The following is a 22,341-nucleotide window of genomic DNA, read 5'->3' as shown; positions in this document are numbered from 1 at the left end:
GCTTGGCCCCCAGAAAGAGAATGAATATTATTGGCTGCCAGTGGCTAGAGGAGGGGGATACACAGAACAGCTAAAACCTGGGTCGCCTTCTCACATGACGCAAACTTTAGTTAGTGGCAAGGAAGTAACTTCAACATGGCAGAAATATGTATGAACTTTGGATCCCTGAAGCGTGTGATTAAGTGGTACTGGAAGTCTGAAAATGCTGCTGTGGTTCACAGGGAGCACAGAAGCATGGTGCAGAACCACATTCAAGTTTAACAATTACACATTTATGAGGCAGATTCAAAGTTCTTGGAACATTATGTGATCCACATAAAGGGCAATCAGGGTGATCTCATACAGCTACAAGTGATGAATCCTTGGCTGTACTCATGGAACTGTTCCAGCAGTCATCTCCAAAATCTTCAAGGCAAGGGTGACATGAGGGTAAAGAAGGTGTGTGCTACACACTCTGAAGAAAGGTATGTTTCATGTGTAACATCTAAGTGATGATAATCCAGGCGGAAAATTAGAATTTTGTGAATGGACTCATGAGATGAGAGATGTGAACCAGGATTTATGGGTGGCATAATTTGGTTGAATGAAGCTTGATTCAAACTTAATGGAACTGTCAACATGCACAGTTGTGTGTACTCGGCTGGTTTGGCTGCAAGGGGACACTTGGGGCTTTCCTACTTTGAAGGTAATGTAACTCGAGAAAAGTACCTAACAATGCTTGTTGATTCTATACACTCGTACATTACACAGTGTGACACATTTTATTACCAATGAGATGGCACCCCACTGCACTATTACAGGGATGTATGAGCACACGTGGATCTAAATTTTCCAGGCCAGTGGATTGGACACAGGTGGGCAAATTGAGCTTCCTCCACACTCTCCACATCTAATGCCATTCGATTTCTTCTTATGGGGCACAGTAAAAGATAAAGTGTACAAATGTAAACCACACAACCTGGACACACTTTGAAATGAGATGGAAGTGGTGTGCACAGAAATCACACTGTACACCTTTGTAAGATGTATGGAATCAAGAGTGACTAATACTAGAAAAGTATTTATGCTGAAAGCCACCATTTTGAACATTCATAAGAAAGAAGCCCATTTACTTTTCAAATTGGACTTAACTCTTTCCTTTTCAGAAATTTTATCTTGTAGAATGGAAAATAAATTTTCTTTGACAGTTCAAAGTATGTATACACGGTTTGACACACCCTGTTGACTTTTCTTAAGCCACCGATGGTATAACTACAACTTATAATTCTAAGAAATTGTCATATGTATCTGAGATCTATGTACATGTATTTTAAGCTTTCATTCATGAGAGCCACTTCCAGCTCTTATAACTATATGTATAAATTTACATGCTGTAAAATACATATTACTTAATAGGATTTTCTACTGAGAATTGCAGTGCCATTCTTTTGCTCTACATATGTGAAAGCATTAGTCTGTGAGCATATCTACATCCTTAAAATTATAACAGGTTTCTGGTATGTGCTTAAAAGTTTTCCGTTTCATTGTATGTATATAAGGCACCAAATAACATATTAGGAATTGATTTTCAAGCAGTTTTTTTCTGGTGTCTGATAACCAGTCCATGTTTGATCGAACTGAAAATGATTTACCCGAATGCATATTTTCTAATCAGACATGCAGCTGTTGAAATAAGCAATTCCCAAAGAAATTAGTCTAATTAAAGACATCTAAAAATTAATATGTTAGTTAAACTGCACAGCAAATACCCTTTGCTGTCTAACAGGTGCAGAAGATACATCTATTTGCCATACTTATAACAACAATGATTTATATTTGCATCCTGGCAACAGAAACAGTAAGGTTAGCTGTCCATTTAAGCCCAGTACCAATAAGTTTCACCCCTAGAGTGTTGCGTACGTTTAGTGCCAGTAGATTCAGAATTTGTTTTCTATAAAATAGTCTTAACACTGTTGCAGTTAAAAAAAACCAAAGAAAGTCTAAGCCACATTACAATTAAAATATTAATTGCTGAACCAGAAACCTGAATGCAGAGCAAGGTACATAATGATGCGTGAACTGTAGGTAAAAATTTGAAATGAAATTGTATTGTGTACAAATGTGTGCGTTTTTGTGCCCTCAAAAAGAGAAAAACTTTATAAATAATGGAACTAAATATAACCACTCCTTCTTCAGAAGAAACTAACACAAAATGAACACACACTCACAGTCCCACTGTTTTGGCAAACAACATTTTCCTAGTGGTAAAGCTTGACCACCTCAGGGAGTGTATCCACTGAATACAATTTAGCTTTGTATATGTGTGTTTTGTACTCATGAGCTCTGAAAGAGGGTAATGCCCCTCAGCCTTTCATCGCTCAGCTTCTCATCATAATAAGTGGTCACCTTTATTCCTTCCATTATATGTATTCCTCCCATAACTTTTGTGTATCATATTAATAGCAGAAGTTTGAGGGCTAAGCTGCTATGTTTAAGTTCCTTTTTCCTACCCTTTGTGACCAATGAACTCAGCAGTTTGGTCCCTTAGGAATTCACACTCTATCCTTTCCCATCACTCAGTGTGTACACGTAATGGTGACTCGTTGTTCTTATTGATCCCATTAAATATAATGCAATTGTAAGTAATGAGAATAATGAGGTTGTCATAACAGAACTTTGAAGAACTTATAAATGTATAAGACTGGGTGGACTACGAGTCTATATCATCTTTCCCCTCCCTGCCTTTTAAGTGTTTCTTTGCTTTCTTAAGGGCAAGATAGCTACTTGGTATCACTAATCTGTTGCTGAAAAGAAAAGGAAGATTATTTTAACTTTCTAAGAGTAAAGATTCTCTAGCTTTTGTTTTGTTAACAGTTCTGTGACAACTGAGGTGAACAACAAAAGTAATTACAGTGCACAATATATGTGTACCTTTGTAAACATATGAGCCTTTCTGTAACGTACAGTTATTTGTATCACCAAAGAATGCCCACTTTCTCCTTTACAGTTTTTTGCACAGCCATAAATGTCATTTTGGAGCAGACCTAATGAGTAGCTACATATTTAGGACACACTCAAAACTTCATTTTGTGAATTTTTGTAAGGAGAAAAAATAGAAAAAGGTAGAAAATATCTCTGTTCTGGTGACTGCATAAGGCCACAAATAATGACAGTTTGACATGAAAATATGTCATGGGACTGAAATATGCTGCTTATTAGAATTGTAAGCATTGATGGTACACTGAAAATTAAATATTTGAACAAATTCTTAGAATTTCAGAGCTGAGACTCCTTTCTTTGAAGCACTGCAATGGAAAGCAAGAAAGAGTAATGATGGAAAGTGTACATTATGTTGAAAAAGAGCAAGCCCACACAAGGTGTGGCACAAACAGAAAATACAACTGCTTATTTTTTGTTTCTATTGCTTTGGGTGTCTTGAGGCACATTTGTGATTGAGCTAATGTACCCTGTACTAACTTGCACATTTTTCTCCACTGCCTACACCTTACATCCTTTTCCTGAACATAACTTTGAAATAAATAAATAACATTTCCTTTCAATGACTTAAAATATTTTCATGTACATACACTGAAACAATAAAAATCTGTCATTCAGTGTTGTCAAATTTTATGAAAACAGTTATACCAGGTTCTGTAAAAATAAAAATGTTACAAAAGGCTTTTCTGATGGCCTAAAAGGATGTCATGGGAAAAATTTAACTCACTATTTACAGATATTTCAAGCAATATCACTTAGCTTTGCAAAACAGAAGGCAGACATGTTTTCCTAGTGTGTGTAACTACCTACTCACAAGAAGAGCAGAGGTGGGAAGTGCAGTAGGTGATGCTCCAAAATAGTGTTCAGTTTAATACCAAAGTGTGTTTGCAGGTGAAAGTGGTGTACAAAGTGGGTATAGTATATATAAACAATTTATTCATGCAAAATACTTCCTACCATAAAGAAGTGAACATACTCACCTGGAACAAAGGTATGTCTTTCCCAGCTGACTCGGGTATGGTCACTTTGTACAGTGTACGTTCAGTGAACTCAGGAGCATGGTCATTGATGTCTGTCACTATTACAACCACCTGAGTTGTAGAAGAGAGTGGTGGAGTTCCGTTGTCACTTACTGTGACCTGCAAAAGTTCAAGAATTAATTTTACAACTGTTGTATTTCCTCAAATAGTCATAACTGTTAACAACTCATGATTTAAATGAAGCAAAACTAATTCCAGTCATAAACAATCCACTCCTCTAAATCACCAAAGCTTCACTCCCAAAGTACAGTAATAGAAGGGTTGGCCAGTACGTACTTTAAGAGGTGTCAACCCAGGTACTGCCAACAGACTCATTTAAGTCAACAATTCTGGTTCCTTTTGAAGGACTTACCTATTTCCTTGGAGAAAAGAGAAGCAGTGGTATAAATGTCAAGAGCTCTGATGGAAATCCAGTACTAAGCAAGGAAGAGAAAGCTCAAATATGGAAAGAGTATATAGAGTACTGTACAAGGGAAATGTACTTGAAGGAAATTTAACAGAAAGGGAAGATGACATAGATGAAGTTGAGTTATGATATTGTGCGAAGAATTTGACACACCACTGAAAGACCTAAATCGAAACATGGCCCTGGGAGTAAATGACATCCCATCAGAACTTCTAATATCTTTGGGAGAACCAGCCATGACAAAGCTATTTCACCTGGTGTGCTAGATGTCTGTGACAGGAGAACCCTCGGACATAAAGAGGGAATGTAATAATTCTAATTACAAGAAAGCATGTGCTGACAGATTACCGAGCTATCAGTTTAAAAGGCCGTGACTGCAAAATACTGACACAAATTTTTTTACAGAAGACTGGGCAAAATGGAGAAGCTGACCAAGGGAAAGATCAGATTAGATTCCGGAGAAATGCAGGAACAAGTGAGGCAATACTGACCCAAAGACTTCTCTCAGAAGATATGTTAAGGAAAGGCAAACCCATGTTAACGGCTGTTGACAGGCTTTTGACAATGTTCACTGGAACACACTCTTTGAAACTCTAAAGGTAGCAGGTGTAAAAAACAGGGATGAAAACGGTATTTACAAATTGTACAGACGTCAGACAGCAGCCATAAGAGTTAAGGGGCACGAAAGGGAAGTGCTGGTCAAGAAGAAGGGGTGGGAAAGGGATGGACTGGTCAAGAAGGGGATGAGGCAGGGTTGTAGCCTATCCCTGATGTTATCCAATCTGTATAGTGAGCAAGCAGTAAAGGAAACCAAAGAAAAATTTGGAGAAGGAATTGAAGTTAACAGAGAAGAAATAAAAACTTTGAGGTCTGCCAATGACATTTTAGTTCTCTCAAAGGCAGCAAAAAACTTGGAAAAGTAGCTAAATGGAATGGGCAGTGTCTTGAAAGAAGAAGATGAACAATGACAAAAGGCAAAATAAGGTTAATAGAATGCAGTAAAATTAAATCAGACAATGGAGAGGGAATTACGGTAGATTTGGAAATAAGACACTAAAAGTTGACGAGTTTTGCTGTTTAGGTGGCAAAATACCTGATGATGCACAAAGTAGAGAGGACATAAAATGTAGATTGATAATGACAAGAAAAAGTGTTTCTGAAGAAGAGAAGTCTATTAAAACTGATTATATATCTAAGTGTTAGGAAGTCTTTTCTGGTGGTATTTGTCTGGAGTGTAGCTTCGTGTGGAAGTGAAGCATGGGTGATAAACATTTCAGACAAGGGGTGAAAAGAAACTTGTGGCAGCATGGCTTGACTGAGAAATCAGTTTAATATTGGAGGGAAGAGAGAGAGATGTAGTTTGCACTAGTTGTTCAGAGATGAAGATGATTACACACATTAGAGTAGCATGGAGAGCTGCATCAAACAAGTATTTGGACTGAAGAAAACAACAATGACCCGTTCTTTTACATAAGATGTAGTACTACAACATAAACCACAACTCCTAGGGGTTGTAGGTATACTTACATATGCCCATACCCTCCATTTAGTAGCCTACAATTCTTATCAAAAGTAAATGTAAATATGATCACAGTCTGAATATTGTATGACAAGATATATTCACCAATAGCCTACATCTTTTTTTACCCTAAGGATATGAAATGTTTTTAGTGCTGGGGCAAAGACAGGGCATAATTATGTTGCTGTACATTCCCTGAGCATTAGATTGTGTGCCATTTCACTATGAAATTTTAGCATTTGGCTAATCTGTGCTATCTTGCAGTAGGTTGTAAATTAACCACAATGCTAATGATAACATTTCAGTAATGATGATAATAATGATATATCCTTCAAAAATAGGTATTACACCTTGTAACCCCTTTGTGTTCTGAAAGTGCTGCAAATGTCTTCGACATTCTTCTTTCTTCCAACCTGATCACAAACAAAGTACAGATGCTGCATGCATTCCCTGTATATTAACTACAAATAGTTTTATTACAATTAGAGCACAATATCACTTACAATTTGGCAAAAATAATATTGTGTTTTAGCTAGACCTACATATGAGCATGGAGTACACAGAAATGAAGTGAGAAGCTGTTTTGCAGCTCCATTTTTATATTAGAGGAACTATAGGCCTATATTTAATGTAGATGGTTTGCCACATATACTTCTTTTTTACATTATGCTTTAAAGTTTCTAATAAAATTGCTGCAAAAAAGGGATTTGCACAGTCTTAAGGAAACAGCACATTGTCTATTTTGCTTCCTCAATTGTATAATCCATGATAAGTAGCCTACTTAAGTCAGTAAACATGAGTAGGGGCCATACCAATGTTACCTAATTTACAACAGAGGATGCAGCACCCCAGCAATCTCTTTCTTGCTACTTTAGTAGTTGAAATTTTTGGCATAAGTACACATTACATGTAGGTGATAATTTATGTATTGTAAATACAGTGCACACACTAAATGTCTAACTGTTAAAGGAGTTACTTCATATAAATGTATATACCCTACTTTGACTATAAAAAAAGTAAATTTTCGATCATTAGGTAAGTATTCCCTTATAACATGTTCTGAGCAGAGCGGGCACACTGGTACAACTGTAGTCAAAAGTACTGTTCTTCCCATCAAAATTACCAATTTCAGGTCGGTAATAAAAAAAATTGCGACAGGCTTCAGCAAAAGTAAACATAGAACTAATTGGCGCGACAGGATAAGACGCATGCTGTCGATGAATGAGTGGGTGAGACAAGTTGAACACTGTTTACAAAGCAACGACGTCGTCGTATTAATACAACAATGGAAGCCATGCAACTGAGTGCTTATCGATACGTGCAGTTCAGTAATTGACTAAATAAAGCGCCCGTTTAGTTCACTGGGTGATCACAGCTTTCTGGCGCACCGTATCCTCTCTTTGTTACCGCTATCGACGCGTTCAGAAATTCATTTTTGGAAATTTTATGCACTGGGTCATTTTTGAAGGAGATATGCATTATATTTCGAATTGTTTGTAGTGGTCGAAAGCGCAGATATTTGGCGCCGGGCGTAACTTACGCAGGACGGACTGCGATACTCTTAAAAATCTGGATAATCTGCGATAATCGAAACATTTTGATCCTCATGATGACGTGGTCGATCATTGGTAACATGCAGCATGATAACTAGCATGCTTTAGAGACAAAAAGCCTCAAACCTTTGACATTATTTCTCTTCGAAAGCATAATAAACCGGCAGCGGGTTTCAGTTGGAGTAGTTAGTAAACATACAGTGATATCTTGGGAATACGAAGCCAAATGATTTTCAATAATTTATTACCATCACTGTGGCACGGACATAGCGTGTGTGAGGGTGGCACCATCAGCAATTAAAAGCGTGGAGCCTTTGCGAGACTACTGTCGATTCTGCAATCGATCAGCGGCACTAGAGGAAGTGCGCCCGCTTCCAGCGAAGACCTCAAACCAGTAGCGTCTCTTATTTGAAATTCAGAATGCGAGTACGTGCTGCAGTAATCGCAGCCAGCACCCGCCGCCGGAAGCACTCCCCAGCAAACGTTTCGGATCGGGCTCGAATCCCGACTTCTTCCTTTGCAATTCTTTTGCGCCGCTGGGACTGAATTTCTTTCGAAGTGGCAAATCGATTTGTCACCTGTCCCAGACACCTTGCTTCCGAATCCTGTTGGTCTGGCTTGGTTGTTTGAGATGAATAAACATATTATACACAAACAGTTTCACGCAACCGACTGATTACAATCTAATTTCACAAAAAGGTGAGTAGGCCCTACACCATCGGTCTGACGATGGACTAAATGTCACCACAGTCTATTTATCTCATATCGCGAGTATGTGTGACATCTCCTCTATACTTACGCCAGCAAACATGGTATTGTCGAACAGCAAATGTTATATGCCACTTAATTTACACAGAACAAAGCTTGGTGCCCTTTTAGTAACTGAAGGAGGATTTATAGCATTCAGTCGCAATTTAAGTTATCAGTTTTCTTCTAATTATTCATCGTTTCAGGATGTTTTCACTCGCATCTATGAAAGGAACATGTCAAATAATTGAGCTCAAATGTAATGTGGTATCTCAAACAGTATAGCCACCTCCATGGCATGCAGCATAGATTCGGGAAACTGTGGAACACGACTCGCTCTTTTGTCATGTGGTATCCTGAAAGCCATGGCTTAAGGCACTCAGATAGAATCAGAAGTTCTTGACTTCCGTAAAGCATTTGGCTCAGTACCACATTGCCGGCCGCTGCTGGCCGAGCGGTTCTGGCGCTACAGTCTGGAACCGCGCGACCGCTACGGTCGCAGGTTCGAATCCTGCCTCGGGCATGGATGTGTGTGTTGTCCTTAGGTTAGTTAGGTTTAAGTAGTTCTAAGTTCTAGGGGACTTATGACCTCAGCAGTTGAGTCCCATCGTGCTCAGAGCCTGATGCTCAGTACCACATTAACGCATATTGACGGAAGTATGGTTATGCAGAGTATGAAACGAAATTTGTGATTTGATTTTATTGGATGGAAGGACGCAACATGTTGAGCTACATCTACATTACACCTACGAGGGCGGTTCAGAAAGTAACCTCCGATTGGTCACAGTGCGGGTTGTGGGGGGAGTAGCGACGCCATCTGTGCGTTCACGCACTCAACAGGTCAGTCGGCATCAAGCCGTGGTCGAGTGAACGTTGTACCTGCGCTAGTTTAGTTTTTGTGGCAGTTTGAAATGTGTGCTGCAATAGAAAACCCCGCCAAATGTGAAGTGCGTGCTGTCATAAGGTTTTTTACAGCCAAAGGATATTCTGCAGCAGCTATTCATCGTGAGCTTTGTGCCGTGTACGGACCAAGAGTTATGAGTGAAGGAGTTGTCCGTGAATGGGTACGTTTATTTAAAAGTGGACGAGAAAACGTTCATGATGAAGAGAGGAGTGGTAGACCATCATTGGTGACTGACGAACTCGTTCAGACAGTTGATGCAAAAGTTCGTGAAAATCGACGTTTCTCAATGTCGGAGTTGTCTACTGGTTTTCCACAGATTTCTAAGACTTGTACGAGATAGTGACAGCAAGATTGGGTTACCGTAAGTTCTGTGCACGATGGGTGCCCAAAATTCTTACCGACCACCACAAAACTCAAAGAATGGCCTCTGCATTAGACTTTCTGTCACGTTATGAGGACGAAGGAGAACCATTGTTAAACAGAATCGTGACCGGTGACGAAAACTGGATTAAGTACGTGAACCCTGAGACAAAAGAACAATCAAAGATGTGGGCACATTCAAATTCGCCTACCAAACCAAGAAAAGCCTCGCAAGATTTTTCTTCCAGAAAACTGATGGCAACGGTGTTTTGGGATGCCAAAGGGGTGTTGTTGGTTGAATTCATGGAACGTGGTACGACCATTAATCAAGACGTGTACTGTGAAACAATAAAAAAGTTACGACGGGCTATACAGAACAAACGCCGTGGTATGCTGACTTCCGGTATCGTTTTTTTGCACGATAACGCCCGTCCTCACTCTGCTCGCAGAACAACGGCCCTACTTGAGTCCTTCAAGTGGGACGTTATCAACCATCCACCTTACAGCCCAGACCTGGCGCCAAGTGATTATCACCTCTTCATGCATTTGAAGAAATGGCTTGGGTCACAGCGGTTTGATGACGACGAAGAGCTCAAAGATGCGGTCACAGGCTGGCTCCAGGCACAAGCGGGTGATTTTTATGCAGAAGGAATTTCAAAGCTTGTGAAGAGATACGATAAGTGCCTCAATCGCTATGGAGACTATGTAGAAAAATAGTGCAAAGATGTAGTTGTAAGATGTATATATTAAAATATTTTTATTTAACTTGGTGTATTTTTTTAAATCAACCGGAGGTTACTTTCTGAACGGCCCTCGTATATACATACACTGCAAGCCACAGTACGAAGCGTGGCAGAGGATATCATGTACTACTACTACTACTACTACTACTACTTGTAGTAGTAGTTATTTCCTTTCCCGTTCCACTTGTAAACAGAGCGAGGGGAAATGTCTATATGCCTCTGCACAAGCCCTAATATCTCTTATTTTCGTAGGCCTTACGCAAAATGTTCGTTGGTGACAGCAGCATCGTTCTACAGTCAGCTTCAAATGCCTGTTCTCTGAATGTTCTCAGTAGTTTGGAAGCGTAGGCTTCCGCGGCTATTCTCACAGTCAATGAAATTCTTCTGCGTGTGTGAGCGCAGAGTCAACGTGCAAAACTTCCGACGTTTTGGCCATTATTGCGAGGGCGACGCACTTCAGGGATATATTATGGAAATGGGAGGGGACGTAGGTGAAGATGAAATGGGAGACATGATGCTGCGCGAAGAATTTGACAGGGCAAAGAAACACCCTCAGTTGGAAGAAGGCCCCTGGAGCAGACAACATTCCGTTAGAATTACTGATGGCATTGGAGAGCCAGCTATGGCAAATGTCTCCCATTTGGCGAGAAGGACGTATGAGACAGGCAAAATACGATTTAAAGAAGAATATAATAATGGGAATTCCAAAGAAAGCAGGTGCTGACAGATGTAAAAATTACGGAACTATCAGTTTAGCAAATCACGGTTGCAAAATACTAACACGTATTCTTGATAGACGAATGTAAAAGCTGATAGAAGCCTACCTTGGGGAAGATCAGTTTGGATTCCGTAGAAATGTAGGAACACGAGAGGCCATATTGACCCTACGACTCATCTTAGAAGTCAGGTTAAGGAAAGTCAAACCTACGTTTATAGCATTTGTAAACTTAGACAAAGTTTTGACAATGTTGTCTGGAACACTCTTTCATATTCTGAATGTGGCAGGGGTAAAATATAAGGAGAGAAAGGCTATTTACGATTAGTGCAGAAACCAGGTGGCAGTTACAAGAGTCGAGGGGTACGAAAGGGAAGCAGTAGTCGACAAGGGGGTGAGACAGGGTTGTAGCCTTTCCCCGGTGTTATTCAGTCTGTATACTGAGCAAGCAGTAGACGAAACAAATGAAAAATTTGGAGTAGGAACTAAAATCCAGGGGGAAGCAATAAAAACCATGAGATTTGCCGATGACACTGTAATTTTGTCAGAGACAGCAAAAGACTTGGAAGATTAGTTGAACGGAATGGACAGTGTCTTGAAAGGAAGATATAAGATGAACGTCAACAAAAACTAAATTAGGATAACGAAATGTAGTCTAATTAAATCTGGGGATGCACAGGAAATTAGATTAGGAAATGAGATACTTAAAGTAGTAGATGAGGTTTGCCATTTGGGCAGCAAAATGACTGATGTCTCGATTATATGATGAGGTGAATTGTTAAACTGTCACACAAATTCTTCTTGTTGTAACTGTCGTGTTGAAGCATAGATACTGTTTTAAATTTTTGCATCGTTCTTCTGTCACATAAGCTTGTGCTAAAATTTTTGTGTGTCCTAATAATTACATGGTATCTCTTTATAGGAACTAAAACTTAGTGATGAGCAATCAATTCTCAAGAAACAGAAACAAATTTCCTTGCCTCTGTGATGTGCATTGTTGAAAGTATTAGCTTCCATAACTGTGACAGTTAAGTGCAAAGCTTATTTGTTGTAGTTGGACATAGATATTTTCATAATAGTATAATGTGGGTCAGTGTAACAGTGTACTAAAGTCTTACCTGGACGCAAAGTGAACACTACAGCACATATTGGGGCAATACGTATTTATTAAATTCTCGTCAGATTTGTTGTTGTTGTTCCTAATGTGTTTTAATTAATTGTTGAAAGCTTACAAATACATTTTTCTTAACTGGTTTGATTGATCCTTTAAGCACGGAAGTTAAATAAATATTTTGGTCACGAATGATATTCAGTGCTTACTTGGGCCAAGTCTCCCCATCCCAGACAACGTCACGCGGTAGTTGTGTACCATTACCTATGAGTATATCTCAGCACATGGTTAAGGGTAATAATGCCAGGGCTCCGGCAAGCAGATGAGGCTGCCTTCCTCATCGCTCCTTTCTCAGCGACAGTGACACTCACAGCGACTCCAGATTATTTTTTTTCTGTTTTTAGCAATTTTGAAAAACGGAAACCTTCGGTAAATTTTTGAGAAGGAAATTTCGGTACTGTGGAAATTAGGGAAGTATTTTAACTGCCTAGCCTTACTACTAATATTCCGGAGATTTTAGTTCAGATAACACGTACTTAGTTTCCTAGGTATTCACTAGATATCACTCTCTCTTCAAATCAATCGGTACACATCCTTTTGTGGGAAATATGAGGCTCACCGCAGAGCTATCTATTGTGAAGTCACTGTGATGTGTATATGCCCACTTTCGACCATTGTAGATTTTTGTCAATTTTCATGGGCGTATCGAATTCTGAGGAAACGCCATATTGCCTTTCGTCGTTTTAGTTGAAGCTTGTATTTGATAGGTTTTATATTATAATGTAAGTTCTATAAATATATGCTGTTGTAAATATTGTGGATCTCTCGAAAACCCGTCGGTACTCCCCCCCCCCCCCCCTGAACCATGGACCTTGCCGTTGGTGGGGAGGCTTGCGTGCCTCAGCGATACAGATAGCCGTACCGTAGGTGCAACCACAACGGAGCGGTATCTGTTGAGAGGCCAGACAAACGTGTGGTTCCTGAAGAGGGGCAGCAGCCTTTTCAGTAGTTGCAAGGGCAACAGTCTGGATGATTGACTGATCTGGCCTTGTAACAATAACCAAAACGGCCTTGCTGTGCTGGTACTGCGAACGGCTGAAAGCAAGGGGAAACTACGGCCGTAATTTTTCCCGAGGGCATGCAGCTTTACTGTATGATTAAATGATGATGGCGTCCTCTTGGGTAAAATATTCCGGAGGTAAAATAGTCCCCCATTCGGATCTCCGGGCGGGGACTACTCAAGAGAATGTCTTTATCAGGAGAAAGAAAACTGGCGTTCTACGGATCGGAGCGTGGAATGTCAGATCCCTTAATCGGGCAGGTAGGTTAGAAAATTTAAAAAGGGAAATGGATAGGTTAAAGTTAGATATAGTGGGAATTAGTGAAGTTCGGTGGCAGGAGGAACAAGACTTCTGGTCAGGTGACTACAGGCTTATAAACACAAAATCAAATAGGGGTCATGCAGGAGTAGGTTTAATAATGAATAGGAAAATAGGAATGCGGGTAAGCTACTACAAACAGCATAGTGAACGCATTATTGTGGCCAAGATAGATACGAAGCCCACACCTACTACAGTAGTACAAGTTTATATGCCAACTAGCTCTGCAGATGACGAAGAAATTGACGAAATGTATGATGAAATAAAATAAATTATTCAGATAGTGAAGGGTGACGAAAATTTAATAGTCATGGGTGACTGGAATTCGGTAGTAGGAAAAGGGAGAGGGAAACGTAGTAGATGAATGTGGATTGGGGCTAAGAAATGAAAGAGGAAGCCGCCTTGTAGAATTTTGCACAGAGCATAACTTAATCATAGCTATCACTTGGTTTAAGAATCATGAAAGAAGGTTGTATACATGAAAGAACCCTGGAGATACTAAAAGGTATCAGATAGATTATATAATGGTAAGACAGAGATTTAGGAACCAGGTTTTAAATTGTAAGACATTTCCAGGGGCAGATGTGGGCTCTGACCGCAATCTATTGGTTATGATCTGTAGATTAAAACTGAAGAAACTGCAAAAAGGTGGAAATTTAAGGAGATGGGACTGGATAAACTGAAATAACGGAACAATTGACAGGAATGGGGGAAAGAAATATAGTAGAAGAAGAATGGGTAGCTTTGAGGGATGAAGTAGTGAAGGCAGCAGAGGATCAAGTAGGTAAAAAGACGAGGGCTAGTAGAAATCCTTGGGTAACAGAAGAAATATTGAATTTAATTGATGAAAGAAGAAAATATAAAAATGCAGTAAATGAAGCAGGCAAAAAGGAATACAAACGTCTCAAAAATGAGATCGACAGGAAGTGCAAAATGGCTAAGCAGGGATGGCTAGAGGACAAATGTAAGGATGTAGAGGCTTATCTCACTAGGGGTAAGAGAGATACTGCCTACAGGAAAATTAAAGATACCTTTGCAGATAAGAGAACCACTTGTATGAACATCAAAGGCTCAGACGGGAACCCAGATCTAAGCAAAGAAGGGAAAGCAGAAAGGTGGAAGGAGTATATAGAGGGTCTATACAAGGGCGATGTACTTGAGGACAATATTATGGAAGTGGAAGAGGATGAAGATGAAATGGGAGATACGATACTGCGTGAAGAGTTTGACAGAGTACTGAAAGTCCTGAGTCGAAACAAGGCCCCCGGAGTAGACAACATTCCATTGGAACTACTGACGGCCTTGGGAGAGCCAGTCCTGACAAAACTATACCATCTGGTGAGCAAGATGTATGAAACAGGCGAAATACCCTCAGACTTCAAGAAGAATATAATAATTCCAATCCCAAAGAAAGCAGGTGATGATGATGATGAGCGTTTGGCGTCATTGGCCGGGAGGCCCCTCGCGGGGCAGGTCCGGCCGCCATATCGCAGGTCTTATTACATTCGGCGCCACATTGGGCGACCTGCACGCCGGATGGGGATGAAATGATGATGAACACAACACAACACCCAGTCCCTGAGCGGAGAAAATCTCCGACCCAGCCGGGAATCGAACCCGGGCCCAGAGGACGGCAATCCGTCACGCAGACCACTCAGCTACTGGGGCGGACAAGAAAGCAGGTGTTGACAGATGTGAAAATTACCGAACATTCAGTTTAATAAACCATAGCGGCAAAATACTAACACGAATTCTTTACAGACGAATGGAAAAACTAGTAGAAGCCGACATCGGGGAAGATGAGTTTGGATTCCGTAGAAATACTGGAACACGTGAGGCAATACTGACCTTACGACTTACCTTAGAAGAAAGATTAAGGAAAGGCAAACCTACGTTTCAGCATTTGTAGACTTAGAGAAATCTTTTGACAATGTTGACTGGAATAGTCTCTTTCAAATTCTAAAGGTGGCAGGGGTAAAATACAGGGAGCGAAAGGCTATTTACAATTTGTACAGAAACCAGATGGCAGTTATAAGAGTCGAGGGGCATGAAAGGGAAGCAGTGGTTGGGAAGGGGGTAAGACAGGGTTGTAGCCTGTCCCCGATGTTATTCAATCTGTATATTGAGCAAGCAGTAAAGGAAACAAAAGAAAAATTTGGAGTAGGCATTAAAATGCATAGAGAAGAAATAAAAACTTTGAGGTTCGCCGATGACATTGTAATTCTGTCAGAGACAGCAAAGGACTCGGAAGAGCAGTTGAATGGAATGGACAGTGTCTTGAAAGGAGGATATAAGATGAACATCAACAAAAGCAAAACGAGGATAATGGAATGTAGTCGAATTAAGTCGGGTGATGTTGAGGGAATTAGATTAGGAAATGAGACACTTAAAGTAGTAAAGGAGCTTTGCTATTTGGGGAGCAAAATAACTGATGATGGTCGAAGTAGAGAGGATATAAAATGTAGACTGGCAATGGCAAGGAAATCGTTTCTGAAGAAGAGAAATTTGTTAACATCGAGTATAGATTTAAGTGTCAGGGAGTCTTTTCTGAAAGTATTTGTATGGAGTGTAGCCATGTATGGAAGTGAAACATGAACAATAAATAGTTTGGACAAGAAGAGAATAGAACATTTCGAAATGTGGTGCTACAGAAGAATGCTGAAGATTAGATGGGTAGATCACATAACTAATGAGGAAATATTGAATAGGATTGGGGAGAAGAGAAGTTTGTGGCACAACTTGATCAGAAGAAGGGATCGGTTGGTAGGACATGTTCTGAGGCATCAAGGGATCACCAATTTAGTATTGGAGGGCAGCGTGGAGGGTAAAAATCGTAGAGGGAGACCAAGAGATGAATACAGTAAGCAGATTCAGAAGGATGTAGGTTGCAGTAGGTACTGGGAGATGAGGAAGCTTGCACAGGATACAGTAGCATGGAGAGCTGCATCAAACCAGTCTCAGGACTGAAGACCACAACAACAATAACTGGCATGGTTTGTTACAATTCACAGAAGTGTTGTTGATAGAGGTGTCGAGTTGTGAAGTGAGATATACAGGATGACAATTATTGAACTATATGAAATAAAATAACTTCTGAACGGTTTGCGTTAGGACGACTAAACTTCACGGCTGCCTGCGGGGCATGATGGGAATTCGCATGGTATGTACGGTTTGATTTAGCGACGAAGATCACTTTCATTTGGATGGGTTCGTCAGTAAGCAAAATTGGCGCTTTTGGGGGACTGAGAATCCGCATTTCGCGATCGAGAAGTCTCTTCACGCTCAACAGGTGACTGCGTGGTGTGCCACGTCCAGTTATGGAATAATCGGTGCGATATTCCTTGATGGCAAGGTGACTACCGAACAGAATTTGAAGGTTTTGGAAGATGATTTCTGCCCCGTTATCCAAAATGACCCCGATTTCGACCCCTTCGAAGAAGGAGAGTGTTTGATGTCCTGGAGGAGCACTTTGGGGACCGCATTCTGGGTCTGAGGTATCCAGAGGCCACTGGCATGGGCGTCGAATGGCCGCCATATTTTCCGGATCTGAACACACGTGACTCCTTTTTGTGAGGCTATATTAAAGAAAATGGGTACAGCACTAACCCCAAAACCATTGCTAAGCTGGAAACAGCCATTCAGCAGGTCAGCGACAGCATCGATGTTCCGACACTTCAGCGGGTCATGCAGAATTTCGCTTTTTGTCTGCGCCACATCTTAGCCAATGATGACAGGCATATCGAAAATGTCATAGCCTAAATCCCAGTATCTACAGTGACGTTTACATGTTGAATAAAGTGTGTGCACGCCGTAGTTTGCAACTAATTTACGTTATTTTTCTTATAGTTCAATAATTGTCACCCTGTCGGTGGCGCGCTGATGGTAAATCAATATAACAACGAAAAAAAAAGAAAAAAAAAAACGAAAAAAAACACGGAGAACGCAAATGTGGCGCCCCGAGAACAGATTTTTTAATTTTTCTGGTCAGGCTACTGCTTTTCTTTACAAATTAAAAAAAAGGCTCTGAGCACTATGGGACTTAACTTCTGAGGTCATCAGTCCCCTAGAACTTAGAACTACTTAAACCTAACTAACGTAAGGACATCACACACATCCATGCGCGAGGCAGGATTCGAACCTGCGACCGTAGCGGCGTCGCGGTTCCAGATTGTAGCGCCTAGAACCACTCGGCCACCCCAGCCGGCTACAAATTAAAAATTTAAGTTATGTACTATAATTTTTTGATATATGCGGTAATTTTACAGGCACTGAACACACAGTTCCATCTCTTCAAGCTGCCAAGACCGATAAAAAACAATAGTTTAAAGGAATAGGTAGGTTAGACACGTTTGGGGAAAAGGAGCCGAAATGGTATAATTTTGGGAAATAGTGTGTCTGCTAAGGGACTCAATCTGAAACGCTAGACATATTATAAGTTAAATACCCCATTTCGAAACGAACACGATTCGCATGCTTGGGATGTAAAATGGCGATGTTGTACAAATTTAGTATAGGAGATCTAGACTTTTCTGTTACCGCAGTTTAACGGAGCCCGCCTCCGAAGCACGTACAGTTGAAATAGGGACTTAAAAATACTGAACACCTCTTTTCTCGCCTAACGAAATGTCTTGTCGTTTACGAGGTTGTTACGCGACTGCTGCTTCTTCTGCACAGAAGCCAACTACGTGGCGTAGCTCCCTGAAATTCCAATCTTTCGTTGGAAGTTAAGGGATGTAACAGCAGCACAATTAAGTACAGCGTTGTCCTTATTAGCTTAGCAACTAAATTTTTGCAAAGAGCAACGTGCGTCCACCAGACAGGAATAGACATAGTAGACCAAAGGGAAGGCCAGAGAAGAGCAGCACGGGGCAAGGGGCGAGTAATTTCCGGTGGGCTCAAGGGCGCCGGCGGAGGTGCCTGATGGAAGCAAAACAGAAGCGCGCGCCTCTATTTGCATGGAAATGCTCTCAAATGGCCTCTCGTCTGCCGCGAGACCCCGAGCTGACAGCCTAGTTACAGCCTCCGCCAGGGGCGGCGCCACAGCCACACGCCGGCCGACACCTTTATTTACTCTACATGGCGCTGGATTAACTAAACTCGTTGCATTTCGTTGCTGGGAGAGAGAAAAAAAAGAGTTAGGGAACGAGAAAGGAGTCTGTAATACACTGGTGTCTTCTGTCTGGGATTTGTAACAGAAATGATACTGCGAAAACATTTTTGGGGCCGGAGAAATTAACTTACTCCCTGTCTTATGAATTGTTTGATTGTCACAAATCGTTGCTACGTATATTGCCAACACCGACTCTATAGAAGGCCCTGGCGCTATGTCATCAGTCGTCACAACGCCTAGGCATGCCACATGGCGTATGATCGTAGTGTTGGTTGTGCAGTGCCGTTCCTTTTGTGTTACTTATTGTGTTTTTTCGACTACAGCAGTTATAGTGAGAGTTTTCGCCATGGTGTACAAGTGTTTGGTTCGTCGCTGTAACGGGAATTGTCCAAATGGACCTAAGGTCCAAGTGTTTTCGTTTCCTAACGACGAAGACCTTCGTCGCAAGTGGATTGCCTTCATTTACAGGGATGCATTTTCACGAACAAAATATTCCAAAGTAAGTAAATCCGATAGAGTTCCATGTTTTCAGTTTTTGTAGTTCTTTATTCTTTATTCATACCTTGTGAAGACCCGTACGATATTGTACCCAGGCACCGCTACTGGTTTTGTGTCGTCAGTCTTACGTAGTAAACGAATTTTGACCGGTCAGTTCAGCAACTAGTATTCACACTTGAATAGACGAAATCGCGTTTTCTACATTATTTTTTATTTACTTGAAGGAACGATTTATTTGATCTGCATGTAAGCAAAGACTGCTTTTCAGAGTAAAGATCATACAGTTAGCTGTGTTGTGACAAGTCAGGTTTTAGCAAAGATTTCCACTGAAAATAATAGTACGATGTGTAAATTCGAAGTTATGAGCTCTAATACAATCGAATTAGTGTTCAACTTCAGTCATTATTTTCGAAATTATTTTCAGGTATGTGAACTACATTTTCCAAAAGAGAATTCAGTAATACAGAACTATGATCTTCATTTGTAGCTTTATGATAGTAAGAAAATCTTTCATCTAAATAAAACTGCTGAATCCAAAACAATACCAAACATTTTGTCCAAAAATAAGAGCTTTATAGTGATAAGCACGCCCAGGCGTTTCTGCCTGCAACAGACCTGGCGTTCGCCGTGCCTAGCTGATGTGACGTCACGAACAAGCGCCGAGGCCGTCCTTTTGAGTTGGTGTAGATACTGCGCACGACCTATCACTTGACGGGCCTGATATCAAATTGCACGGGATAGAGCGAATCTCGTTCCCTGTATTATTAGCAGGTATGTGCTTGTACGTATTTCAATGGACCTGACTAGTGACGAATTTTAATTCGCAGTTGCGAACATTGACATCCATCAACTGTGTAGTGAAATGACGGCCACGAAATTTTGGTGGGGTCGGGACTCCATCCCAGATTTCCCTCTTATCGTAAGCGGTCGCCTTACCATTTTTTCTTTTTTTTGCCCTTCATTTTGTACGTCATTGTTTCGGCATTTCGTCTGGGCGACGTCACATGACACGCTTTCAAGTTCCTCGTTTACTTCATTCAGTTTATTACAGAGAGTAGCCAGCACTCTGACCGAAAACGCTGAGCTACCGTGCCGACAGCCATTACACTATTCGAGCACGACTCACAACCAGACGCAAGCTTCCACATGTTGTCAACCATGTGCCTACAACATACACTCGTACATTCATTATGTATATTCCCGTACTGGGAAACATTTTAATTTAGACGTTCTTACCTGGAGTAGGCGGATAAATACGAAATTACAGTGCCTTTGTTATTCAGAAGTGCGATGCAATTTTCCTTCGGACATGCCTCCCTGTTGACGACATGGAAGTTTGGATATAGCCGAGCCGCGCTCGAAATAGTCTAATGGGTCGACGCTGAGATGTGGCGTGCAGCGTTCACGGACCACCTGGGGTATGTGTTGTTGTTGTTGTGGTCTTCAGTCCTGAGACTGGTATGTTGCAGCTCTCCGTGCTGGTCTATCCTGTGCAAGCTCCTTCATCTCCCAGTACCTACTGCAACCTACGTCCTTTTGAATCTGTTTAGTGTATTCATCTCTTGCTCTCCCTCTACGATTTTTACCCTCCACGCTGCCCTCCAATGCTAAATTTGTGATCCATTGATGCCTCAGGACATGTTGTACCAACCGATCCCTTCTTCTAGTCAAGTTGTGCCACAAACTTCTCTTCTCCCCAATCCTATTCAATACCTCCTCATTAGTTATGTGATCTACCCACCTAACCTTCAACATTCTTCTGTAGCACCACATTTCGAAAGCTTCTATTCTCTTCTTCTCCAAACTATTTATTGTCCATGTTTCACTTCCATACATGGCTACACTCCATACAAATACTTTCAGAAACGACTTCCTGACACTTAAATCTATACTCGATGTTAACAAATTTCTCTTCTTCAGGAACACTTTCCTTGCCATTGCCAGTCTTCATTTTATATCCTCTCTACTTCGACCATCATCAGTTAGTTTGATCCCCAAATAGCAAAACTCTTTTACTACTTTAAGTGTCTCATTTCCTAATCTAATTCCCTCAACATCACCCGACTTAATTCGACTACATTCCATTATCCTCATTTTGCTTTTGTTGATGTTCATCTTATATCCTCCTTTCAAGACACTGTCTATTCCATTCAACTGCTCTTCAAAGTCCTTTGCTGTCTCTGACAGAATTACAATGTCATCGGCGAACCTCAAAGTTTTTATTTCTTCTCCCTGGACTTTAATACCTACTCCAAATTTTTCTTTTGTTTCCTTTATTGCTTGCTTGTGTTGTAATGGTTCTTTATTTACGTGAGCATTACGGCATTCCAACCCCAGTTCTCCATACCAGTAATATCGTACTATTTTTCTGCGAAGTAACAGACATATTTTTGTGACAATATTCACATTTGGTTTTATTAATGTATAGGTACTCCGATGTATCGATATATTACAGTGATATGGTTCTTGTGTGTATTCATTCCTGTGAGACTGTCATAATCTTTTACTTCTAACCGTTTTGGCGCGAATGCGCACAGAGCAGTCTTTGTTTCACTTTGCAGAAGTTAAGTTGTTATTTCGCTTTGCAAAACAACAGTCAAGTCTTGTGTTTGGTTAAAGTGGAAATTAAATATATGAAGATTGATACAAAACTGTTTTCTTGATGATGTGACAGTTAAGAAGAAGTATATGTGAATTTACAAGCAGTTTAATAAAAATGTGGATCGTGAACACCAAGTCAAAAATTATTTCTACCATACCATTGTTCTGATCTGGGATTGTTTGATCATTAAGAATTTCCTGAAAAACGCATTTGTTAGGTCTTCAAATATTGCTAAAATAAAGATCTGGACCTTCTAGCAGTCGAAGTGGAATCACCCTAGAATCAACAAGATGAGCCATAACAACTTCGACGAAATCTACGTGGGAATCCATTCAAGTTAAGTGCCAAAATTAATGACTTTTTTTACTGTGGCTTCATTATTTCCATTCTGACGACACCATCCACAGTCAATAACTTTGTTGTTGCCCGATAAAGCGAACATATACTGCGTGGGCAACATTATTAATCTGATTTCTAACCTACTTTGCAAGTGGTGGTATTGTTAGAATGTGTACGCTCACCCCCCCCCCCCCCCCCTACGCGTCCAATGCCGTAGAGATCCGTGGCGCCTCGGTGTGGCCCTTCTTGATGATTTAAATTGCAGACGCGAAACTGAGTCCACGCGGAGCAGATGCCAACGTATTTACCCGCATACGGTTCCACACTACAGTGGTGGTT

General features: G+C 40.8%; 1 protein-coding gene across 1 annotated transcript in view; it reads right to left on the bottom strand.

Moving 5' to 3' along the window:
* LOC126412870 (fat-like cadherin-related tumor suppressor homolog) overlaps positions 1-22,341 on the bottom strand; it is an 894,730-nt gene that overhangs the window by 169,779 nt on the left and 702,610 nt on the right. The window contains exon 6 of the mRNA XM_050082746.1: positions 3,957-4,115. Within this exon, the coding sequence (XP_049938703.1) occupies positions 3,957-4,115 (159 nt within the window). The remainder of the gene's footprint in view (positions 1-3,956; positions 4,116-22,341) is intronic.

This window comes from Schistocerca serialis, chromosome 7 (genome assembly GCF_023864345.2).
Source record: "Schistocerca serialis cubense isolate TAMUIC-IGC-003099 chromosome 7, iqSchSeri2.2, whole genome shotgun sequence".
NCBI lineage: Eukaryota > Metazoa > Arthropoda > Insecta > Orthoptera > Acrididae > Schistocerca > Schistocerca serialis.
This window is presented reverse-complemented; position numbering and strand designations above follow the sequence as displayed.